General features: G+C 40.5%; 1 protein-coding gene across 1 annotated transcript; it reads right to left on the bottom strand.

Moving 5' to 3' along the window:
• Positions 1–3,612: 3,612 nt before the first annotated feature.
• Positions 3,613–5,596, bottom strand: LOC134189839 (piggyBac transposable element-derived protein 4-like). The gene is made up of 5 exons (XM_062658234.1): positions 5,582–5,596; positions 5,257–5,528; positions 4,746–5,194; positions 4,634–4,704; positions 3,613–3,618 (listed from the first exon to the last, which is right to left on the bottom strand). The coding sequence occupies exons 1-5, from the start codon at positions 5,594–5,596 to the stop codon at positions 3,613–3,615; spliced, it is 813 nt and encodes a 270-aa protein (XP_062514218.1).
• Between the last annotated feature and the right edge of the window lie 5,356 nt (positions 5,597–10,952).

Below are 10,952 nucleotides of genomic sequence, written 5' to 3' on the forward strand. Positions count from 1 at the left end.
TAAATAACTCTCCCACCCGACAGTTAGACGATAGACCGAACGAACAGCCAGACAGACGGGACACCGACTCTTACAGTCGATAAATAACTCTCCCACCCGATAGTCAGACGATACACCGACTGAATAGTATGACAGACGGGACACCGACTCTTACAGTCGATAAATAACTCGCCCACCCGACAGTCAGACGATAGACCGATTGAACAGCCAGACAGACGGGACACCGACTCTTACAGTCGATAAATAATTCTCCAACCCGATAGTCAGACGATAGACCGACTGAATAGTTTGACAGACGGGACACCGACTCTTACAGTCGATAAATAATTCTCCCACCCGATGGTCAGACGATAGACCGACCGAATAGCGAGACAGACGGGACACCGACTCTTACAGTCGATAAATAACTCTCCCACCCGACAGTCAGACGATAGACCGATTGAACAGCCAGACAGACGGGACACCGACTCTTACAGTCGATAAATAACTCTCCCCACCCCAACGAATACATAGCCTAAACCCCCCCCCAACCCCGACCTTAAGATCGCCGAGTAGCCACTCCCACCCCAACGAATACATAGCCTAACCCTCCCTAACCCTGACCATAAAATCGCCGAGAACCCGCACTAATACACGATTCTATCCCACCCTTTACCTTCACCGTAAGATCGCATAATTAGTCATTCCCACAACAACGAATACATAGCCTAACCCGTCGTAACCCTAAAACTAAAATCGCCGAGAGCCCGCACCGACCCCACCCTTTACCTTTACCGTAAGATCGCCTAATTAGTCACTCCCACAACAACGAATACATAGCCTAACCCGTCGTAACCCTAAACCTAAAATCGCCGAGAGCCCGCACCGACCCCACCCTTTACCTTCACCGTAAGATCGCCTAATTAGTCACTCCCACAACAACGAATACATAGCCTAACCCGTCGTAACCCTAAACCTAAAATCGCCGAGAACCCGCACCGACCCCACTTTTTACCTTCACCGTAAGATCGCCTAATTAGTCACCCCCACAACAACGAATACATAGCCTAACCCGTCGTAACCCTAAACCTAAAATCGCCGAGAGCCCGCACCGACCCCACCCTTTACCTTCACCGTAAGATCGCCTAATTAGTCACTCCCACAACAACGAACACATAGCCTAACCCGTCGTAACCCTAAACCTAAAATCGCCGAGAACCCGCACCGACCCCACCTTTTACCTTCACCGTAAGATCGCCTAATTATTCACTCCCACAACAACGAATACATAGCCTAACCCGTCGTAACCCTAAACCTAAAATCGCCGAGAGCCCGCACCGACCCCACCCTTTACCTTCACCGTAAGATCGCCTAATTAGTCACTCCCACAACAACGAATACATAGCCTAACCCGTCGTAACCCTAAACCTAAAATCGCCGAGAGCCCGCACCGACCCCACCCTTTACCTTCACCGTAAGATCGCCTAATTAGTCACTCCCACAACAACGAATACACAGTTTAACCCGTCGAGAACTCGCACTGACCGCAGAGCACCCGACATTAGGATGCTTTCCATGGAGACAGGTAACGACTACACCCGACCACGCGATAAGGGGGAAGCCCACGAGACCTGTATCGACGTAGCTCGCCTCGGCCTCCCGCCGTCGGCCGCGCCCGCTTACTCTCACAACCCGACACTCTAGGACACTAACTACGAATGTAGATCTAACATAGAGATGATTTAATGAACTCACACACACACACACACACACACACACACACACACACACAAACACACACACACCGACACATAAAACCAAGATAAAACCAAGATTGACACGACAACACAATGTAAAACAAGATATACGACACAACCCACAGAGAGTCCGTTACACCAAAGAAGCAACGATCTGAAACCGAGAAAGGCAACGGGACGGTCTGACGCGATACCGGCGCAGACTCCGGAGTCCTCGGATAACGTACGGATCGACTACAGTCCGATCGATACGTACCGACACGACACGGCCTCGTGAGCCAGACACACGGGAACCACAATATGTGACGTCATTCTCAACGGAAGCAGACAGAGCGAATCCACCGTCGGGCGCCATACTAAAAGGATTGGAATCGAGGTCTCCCACGCTCACGCGACTTGTGTCATCTCGAAGGCATTCTGGTCGTATTGCGTGCAAATCCACTGGTGGGGAAGGGGTGGGCCCGGCTGGGGAAACCCTAACGGCCTAACCCCAACTCTAACTCTAACCCTAACCCTAACCCTAACCCTAACCCTAACCCTAACCCTAACCCTAACCCTAACCCTAACCCTAACCCTAACCCTAACCCTAACCCTAACCCTAACCCTAACCCTAACCCTAACCCTAACCCTAACCCTAACCCTAACCCTAACCCTAACCCTAACCCTAACCCTAACCCTAACCCTAACCCTAACCCTAACCCTAACCCTAACCCTAACCCTAACCCTAACCCTAACCCTAACCCTAACCCTAACCCTAACCCTAACCCTAACCCTAACCCTAACCCTAACCCTAACCCTAACCCTAACCCTAACCCTAACCCTAACCCTAACCCTAACCCCCCTCTCTCTCTCTGTCAATCAATTTTCTATCTTTCTCCTTTTCCTTCTGTCCTTTTCCCTTCTTCCCTTCTATCTTCTACACGGACAAAACAAACACACATGAAGAAACTCCTAATCATCCGACACCAAAACATTGATGGTTCCAACGGACACAACCTCTACACTTCACCAGAGAATTGTTGCACTAACAGTGAAGAGATTATTGTTAACAATTAATGACAAGCCGTACACCTAAGAGAGCACCCCACAAGACTGGAAATGAAGCCCCCACGATCACAAGACCAGGCATGGTCTTGCACGTTCTGGTACGTGAGGTTTAGTTCTGTTGAGCTAAACCTTACCCCATAACCCTAAATCACAGAAATATTGACCCAATTCTATGTTAATTTATGGCAAATATTAATAATGTTTACTATTGATATTAACGTATATCTTGTTGTTCTATTAATTAATTGTTTAGAATCGTCATGCAAAGTTTCCTTCCTCTGACTTTTGCACTACTATGTAGCGCCTATAATTATTTAGCGCTCGTCTTTATTATCTAGCTCGCGCTTTTATAGTCTAGCACGCGAATAACAAAATACTATTATTTGTAACTGTAGCAACATTATAGAAGTAAAAATAACTATTCTGACACGTATGAAATGTACATAAATTGCTCTTTAGAATGACACAACTTTTGTAACTACTTTTAACTGTTTTTGAATATTTTATTTTGTCTAACTGTTTATTTTACCTTTATTATGCATTGTTATCTAATCAAGTTGATTGACTATTTGAAAAAATATTGATATGCAAAATGCTGAACCAATACAACATATTTGCAGCAGTGACTTCACGCTTTCAATTTTATACACATATATACACTTAATCCAACACTAAAAAAACAAACTGTTACTATATACAAATTGTAAAAAATAACTTAGATTACCTAATACAACACTGTATAAATGAAATATACAACAATATATAAATAGAAATATACAACAATATATAAATGGAAATATACAACAATATATAATGAAAATATACAAGACTATAACTAGAAATATACAATATACACAGTCACAGTGTGTCAATTCTCAGTCATTTACAGTGTGATATTTTATAAAGCACTGTCGCTCAGCAGATGACACACAAAGGGAGACGTTGCATTCTTGGCAGCCATACCTGGTCCTTGAGTTATGCCTGCCTTCAGATAAACAAACAATGCAACGTACTAACCCATCTGCTGTAACTGACATGTGTGAGCTATACTGAGAGTTTGGCACCTGTTGTAGTTGTTGTTGCTGTTGTTGTATTTGTTGTTGCTGTTGTTGTATTAATAGTCGCTGTTGTTGCATTTGTATTTGCATTTGTTGTATTTGTTGTTGTCGTTGTTGTATTTGTTGTTGTTGTTGTATTTGTTATTGTGCATCTGTGAGTTTTTGTTGCATCTGTTCTTTTTGTTGTTGCATTTGTTCTTTTTATTGTTGCATCTGTTGTTGTTGTTGTTGTTGTATGAGTTGTTGTTGTTGTGTGTTTACTTTTTGATGTTGTAGTTGTGATAGTAATTGTAATTGCTGTATTTGCTGTTGTTGTTGTTCTTCTTTTAGTTGTCGTCTCCGTTGTTGTGGCGTCAGTGCGGGAACCTGAATCATTTGTTTTATCAAAAAAAAATATTGGGCTAAAGGTTCCTTAATGTCAATTTTTGCCAACCCTCGGATAAGCTCACACCTGAAGTATTTCTGCGCATACTTTTTTTTTCTCTGGAGACGTTTATCTTGAGAATGTTGTTTTTGAAGGGCAGTAAACATGATGAAGCTGTTGAGAATAGCTAAGTCAATTATGTGCAGAAAGATCTTTTTCCAGTACTTGAGGCTCTTATGCAATACTTCTTAATACTTAATCATTTGATCAAACTTATCTACGCCTCACATGTGGGCGTTGTAGTCGCAAATAGTTTCAGGTCTGAAAATACGGATCCTGTGGTGCCCATCATACTTTACACGATCCTTGGTGAATTTTTCGCAGACAGCATGATGGTGTCCAGAATGAAGGGTGCTCATAAGCATTACCACGTTATGGTCCACCCATTGAATAGTACAGAGTGGACCATCACGTTCATAACATAACAAAATAAACAAACCTGTAATTGTATTTGCTAATAAACACATATGTTATAGTTACCTCGTGGTAACTTCGAAAACACTCGAATATTCTTTAGCTCTGCAGGAACCCCTTTTCTGTTTTTCTGGACTGTACCACAGGCCATTTTACGCCAATCATTGAGCGCCTTGAACAGAGGTCTTGATGTATAGAATTGATCAGTGTACACAGTGTACCCCTGATCAAGGAGAGGATCCATAATTCGCATGACTGTACGATGGATCACACTTGTGTCACCTGCTGAGTGACATGTTGTCTTCCGTCGTTTTCGAACTGAGCCAGCTGATGGTGTTGTGGTTGCAGCTGCTGTTGTTGCTGCTTGTGATATTGTTGTTCCCGCTGTCGCCGCCACAGATAATTGCCGCTCCTTGCCCGTGTAAATATCGAAGTTATATGTGTAGTCAGAAATAGAATCGCATACACAATACAATTTCACACCCCACTTGACTGGTTTGTTTTTGATGTATTGCCTAATAATAGCAAAATCATATTTAGTAAAGGTTCAGCTTATATTTTAAAAACTTTTATATACCTAAAAGCAAAACGGACTTTCGCTTTTACCATGCGCTCGCGAAGTGAGACACGGGCTTGAGGCTGACCATATTCAAGAAAATTTCTACGTAATTCGTCGTATACTGTACGAACTTTTCTCAATGGGTCAGCCTTTCGGTCCTTATCAGTTAGAAGATTTTTTATCTGTAGGACCGATGGGTTCGCGTCAAAACGGCTGCGATACATAAACCTACTGGCCCACAACCCGTAAAAAGGAAAAGTTGTGAGCCAGTAATCTGAAAGCTCAGAAACCTACAGATACATAGAATTAAAAATAATACACTAAATATTTTGTTATAGTATACCTTGACAAGTCCCATGTATATCAAAAGCCTTATCAGAGAGTTTATCTCGTCAACTGTCACTGGTCAAAAATTACCCTCCCCTCTCCGTTATCCAGATGTGCCTCTATAACTTTTTTTACAATTATCTTTACCGTTGATGTTACTGTTTCTACAAAATATTATACAATGAACACAAATGCTTAGAAAAGACATCAAACACATACGTTCTAATCATGTCGATCATGTTGTCGGTGAATAATTATTTAAAAAATTTAACAGCAGTGGTATGATACGGTTGGGAAGGGTAGAATCCAGCAGGCCTTCGTAGTGCAAATTGTGGTTATTGCAGTTCGTAAATATCGACAAGTGGTATATAACACAAATGCACGACAGGCAGTGCATCAGTGCGGCGATCAAGACGGGCAGCTGGATCAGGCTCAGAGTCAGATGACTCAAATGAGGAAGCTGGTAATTGATGCTGTTGAGTTGCTCGTCGACGAGCTGGCTGTTGGCATGTTGGTTGTCGACGAGTTGGTTGTTGACGTGGTGGTGGTTGCTGATGGGAAAAAGATGAAAGCGATGACGCAGAAACAGCAGTAACTAATGAAAAGGGAGCTGAATAGGCAGTAGGAAGTGAAATGGCAGAAAGTAATAATTGAAAATCTGTTGATGAAGGAGAATGATCGTAAAGTGAAGGATGGCTAATACAAATAAAAAATATTAGAAACTGTGTGCATGAGTGCACCATAATATCTCTGTAATTACAAAGTACAGGTACAGAGCCATCGCAACCGCAACACAACAAATGCGTTGCTATGTGCGTTGCTATGTGCGTTGCTATGCGCATAACTCAAATTCTTGCCAACTCTTAAGATCCAAACTTGGAAAACACTTACTGAAACCTTTACTAAACAGTGCATAGCAACAAACGAAACAAATAGATATCAAACTGTTTTACATACCGATCTCTACCACAACAAACGGATACACAGCCATAACAACCGAACACTCATGCGTTGCCATGCGCATAACTCAAATTCTTCTCAACGGCTAACGCCCAAACTTGCAAAACACGTACTAGAAACGTTACTGAACAACGTATCGCAAAAAATCCGGATGATTAGAAATCAACTCGTTATACTTACAAAATTACGTCATCGCTGTCTTTCTCAACGAGTAACGCTTTTTCGTTGTCCGTCTCGTCATCGTCGGAAGACGATTCCGTCATCACCAACTCGTCATCGCCGTCGGACACTTCGTCGCCGGGTATTTGTAGTTTAAAATAGTCAGCCAAGTCGCCCACAGGCAGTGAAGCTTCATCTTGACAAAAGCGCTGCGACATTCTGTCGAGAAAAAATTATGAACAAGCCGCATGCGCCGTTAAAAATTTGCCCGTATGTGAAGACACGCCTTAAAAATGTGTCTAACATTGAAAAATATTTTGATTGGCTACCAACGGTCAAGAATGTGGATACTCAACGATAAAGTCACGTGGCCGGAAATAGGCTAGTGACGTCAAAGTTTGTAAACTGCGATATCTAGCGACTACGAGAACGTAGACTCCTCAAAGTAGGTTTATTCGAAAGATAATTAAATAGCGAATCGTTTAGGCTGTAATTTAAAAATATTGACGAAGGCTTTTTTGCAGGAAACCGGCCTAGCCAAGCCGGGTACACACCGGAGGTAGAGACATAGTACGCGCGTTACCGACGTCACTCCACGTAATGACCTACGTAACCGCGACGTAATATCTACTTAGAAATAAAAGGGTTAAGAGATATTGCGCAACTGCATAAGTCTTTGTAAACAACTGTCATATTGTAAAGTAATCTTATTGTAACTTTAACAAAAAATATGTGGCCGCTTGTCGGGCATCACAGTAATAGTAACACAAATCGATGTTAATTTAAGCCGAATTATAGTGATGTTTACTGCTAATATTAATATTTATGTTGTTGTCCTATTAAAAAAATTGCGTAATTGTATCCATCTTTGTAAACAATTGCAGCATTGTGGAATAACTTTGTTGTTATTTCAATTAGAAATATGTCACCGCTTGTCAGACATTACAGAAATGGTGACACAAATCGAGATTAATTTACGACAAATAGCAGGAATGTTCGCTACTGATATATACAGTCATCTTGTTGTCTTATTAAAGGACATTGCGTAACTGTATCAATCTTTGTAAACTGTCATATTGTAGAGTAATCTTGTTGTAAATATAACAAAAAATATGAAATCGCTTGTTAAGCATTACAGAAATAATGACACAAATCGACTAAGTGTTGTAAACGCGATTCTTTAACTATCAGCAAAATATAGTGTTGTGGAAGCGATACTTTAACAGCAGACGTAGTGTTGTAGACGCGATACTTCAACAGCAGACGTAGTGTTGTAGACGCGATACTTAAATTATCAGCGGACTTATTGTTGTAAACGCGATCTTTTAACTTATTGTTATAAACGCGATACTTTACCAGCAGAAATATGACACAAGTTGTCGGACATAATGGACTCAAATGGGGCATTCATCTACTCACCGGCTTTAGTGTAAGCACACGCGCTCTTTGCTCACAGAAGGACAGCCCGTCTCGTTTCTGTTTAATATAAATAATGAACATCAATATATTTTGCTATAAATTAGCATATATTTGTGTCACAATTTTTGTGATGCCCGACAATCGGTTGCATGCATTTTATAGTTGTAATAACAACACGATTATTACAATATATAACTGTTGTTCAAAAAGATTTATACAGTTTTGCAATCTTTTTTGATAGGACAACAAAATGGACGTTAATATCAATACTAAAAATTACTACTATTTGCCCTATAGATTTGTGTCACAATTTTTATGATGTTCAACAAGCGGTGATATATTTTTCGTTGTAATTACAACAAAATTACTCCACCATATAAGTTATTCAGAAAGATTTATACAATTACGCAATCTTTTTTAATAACAAAGTGCGAGTTGATACTAGCAGACTTCGTCTTGTAGACACGATACTTTTAACAGCAAACTTAGTGTTGTGAACGCGATACTTTACCAGCAGACTTAGTTTTATGGACGCGATACTTTAACAGCAGACTTAGTGTGGGGACGCGATACTTTTACCAGCAGACAGTATTGTACAAACCGACTAAGTCCATCATTCTTAGTGAAAAACTGAAGCACTGTGGAGTAATCGTGTTGTATTTTCAAATAGAAATATGTCACTTTTTGTCGGATGTAACAGTAATGGTGACCCAAATCAATGATAATTTATGGGAAATGACTGATATTAACTTATACTTTGTTGTCCTATTAAAAGATATTGCATAACTGCATCAATCTTTGTAAACAAATGTAGCATGTGAAGTAATCATGATGTAATTTCAACTAGAAATATGCCACCGTATGTCGGACATTACATAAATGGTGACACAAATCGATGTTAATTTATAGCAAATAGTAGTGATGTTCACTACTGATATTAACACTCACATTGTTGTTTTTAGAAATATTTGCGTAACTGTTGAGCAGACGTAGTGTTATAGACGCGATAATTTAACACCAGACTTATTGCTATGGACGCGAAAATTTAACAGCAGACTTACTGTTATAGACGCAATACTTTAACAGTAAACTTAGTGTTGTCGACGCAATTTTTTCCGAGCAGACTTAGTGCTATAGACGCGATAGTTTCAGCACGTGACAAAGTATTTTTAGAAGTCTGGCTGTTATAACTTAAAACTCTAACTTTTTACCGTAATCTTAACTTTAAACGTAAACCCCAACAAAATCACACACACAAGTACAGACACACACACTACCAGTCAAACATACACACAGAGACACAAGAACACACATACATATTACACAAAAACAAACGCAAGCGCGCGAGCGACCATACAAATACATTCACACACACATTTACACACAATCACACAGAAAACACACACTCACACCCAAACACATACAGACACACAAAACCAAACACAAACACACAATCACACACACACACACACACACACACACACACACACACAAACACACACACATACACACACATACACACACACACACAACACACATATCCACACACAAATACAAATACACAAAACAGCATACAAACACAAACATACGCACACAGACATGTACACACACACACACACACACACACACACATACACACACACACACACACAACACACACACAGAACGCACAAAAAACTATAAGACAGCACGCACACTAATCTACAAACTCACAATACACACGAACACACAAACACTTACGCACATCACATTCTACACACGCTTAGTAAACAGGTACTCACATACACAAATATGACTCATGTGTGTGTATTATGTATGTGTGATTATGGAGTTTGCTATAAGCGTGATCGTGTGTGTATGTGTGTGTTGTCTATTGTGTGTGTTCTTGTGTCTTTATATTACGTTGTTTGTTTTGAGTGTCTTGTGCTTGTTTTGTGCTGTGTGTGTGTGTTTGTGTGTGTGTGTGTGTGTGTGTGTGTGTGTGTGTGTGTGTGTGTGTGTGTACGTGTGGGTGTTTTATGTGGTGTGTATGTGTTATGTTTGTGTTGAGTTTATTGTTTTGTGTATTATGTGTGTTGAGTTGGTGTATTTGGGCGTTTTACATGTGTGTTTAGAGTCTATTGTTTGTTGTGTAAGTATTGTGTGTTATTGTATTTGCGTGTAGTTTGGTTTTGTTTTGTTTTGTTGTGTGTCGTTGTGTCGGTGTAGCTTTGTGTGTGTGTGTGTGTGTGTGTGTGTGTGTGTGTGTGTGTGTGTTTATGTGTGTGTGTGTGTGTGTGTGTGTGTGTGTGAGTGTGTGTGTGTGTGTTTGTGTACGTTGTGTGTGCTGCTTGTTGTGTACTTGTGTGTCATTATGGAAGCGTGTTGTTTGTGTACATGTGTTACCAGTGTTGTGTGTTGTGTGTTGTGTATGTTTCATGGTTGTGTCTATTGTTGTGTTAGTCTTGTGTGTCGTGTATGTTGTGAGTTGTGTGTGTTGCGTGAAATTTGTGTTTGTGTAGAATATTGTTTTTTTGTGTTTGTACTAACATTTTCGCACACACAAACACAAGCACACAAACACACACACACACACACACACACACACACACACACACACATACACAACGCAATTAATAACACAAACATAAAAATACACACACAAACACACAAAAAAACAAATGGACACACACACACAACACACACGATAAGTAACTAAGACACACACATACATAAATCTATACACTATCACAAACACACTCACAAAAAGAAAAATACACAAACACAGACACTTGCATACCCATACACATTACAAACATCAAACACACAATACATATTTACGACAAACACCTTAACATCTCACACAAACA

Source organism: Corticium candelabrum, chromosome 14 (genome assembly GCF_963422355.1).
Source record: "Corticium candelabrum chromosome 14, ooCorCand1.1, whole genome shotgun sequence".
NCBI classification, from domain to species: Eukaryota; Metazoa; Porifera; class Homoscleromorpha; order Homosclerophorida; family Plakinidae; genus Corticium; species Corticium candelabrum.

Bases quoted from the DNA above. Each gene is read 5' to 3' on its own strand.
- LOC134189839 (XM_062658234.1), bottom strand. The intron at 5,195-5,256 runs GTATATAAAAGT...TGCTATTATTAG, and splicing joins AAAGTCCGTTTTGCTTTTAG to GCAATACATCAAAAACAAAC. The intron at 4,705-4,745 runs GTAACTATAACA...ATACAATTACAG, and splicing joins GTTTTCGAAGTTACCACGAG to GTTTGTTTATTTTGTTATGT.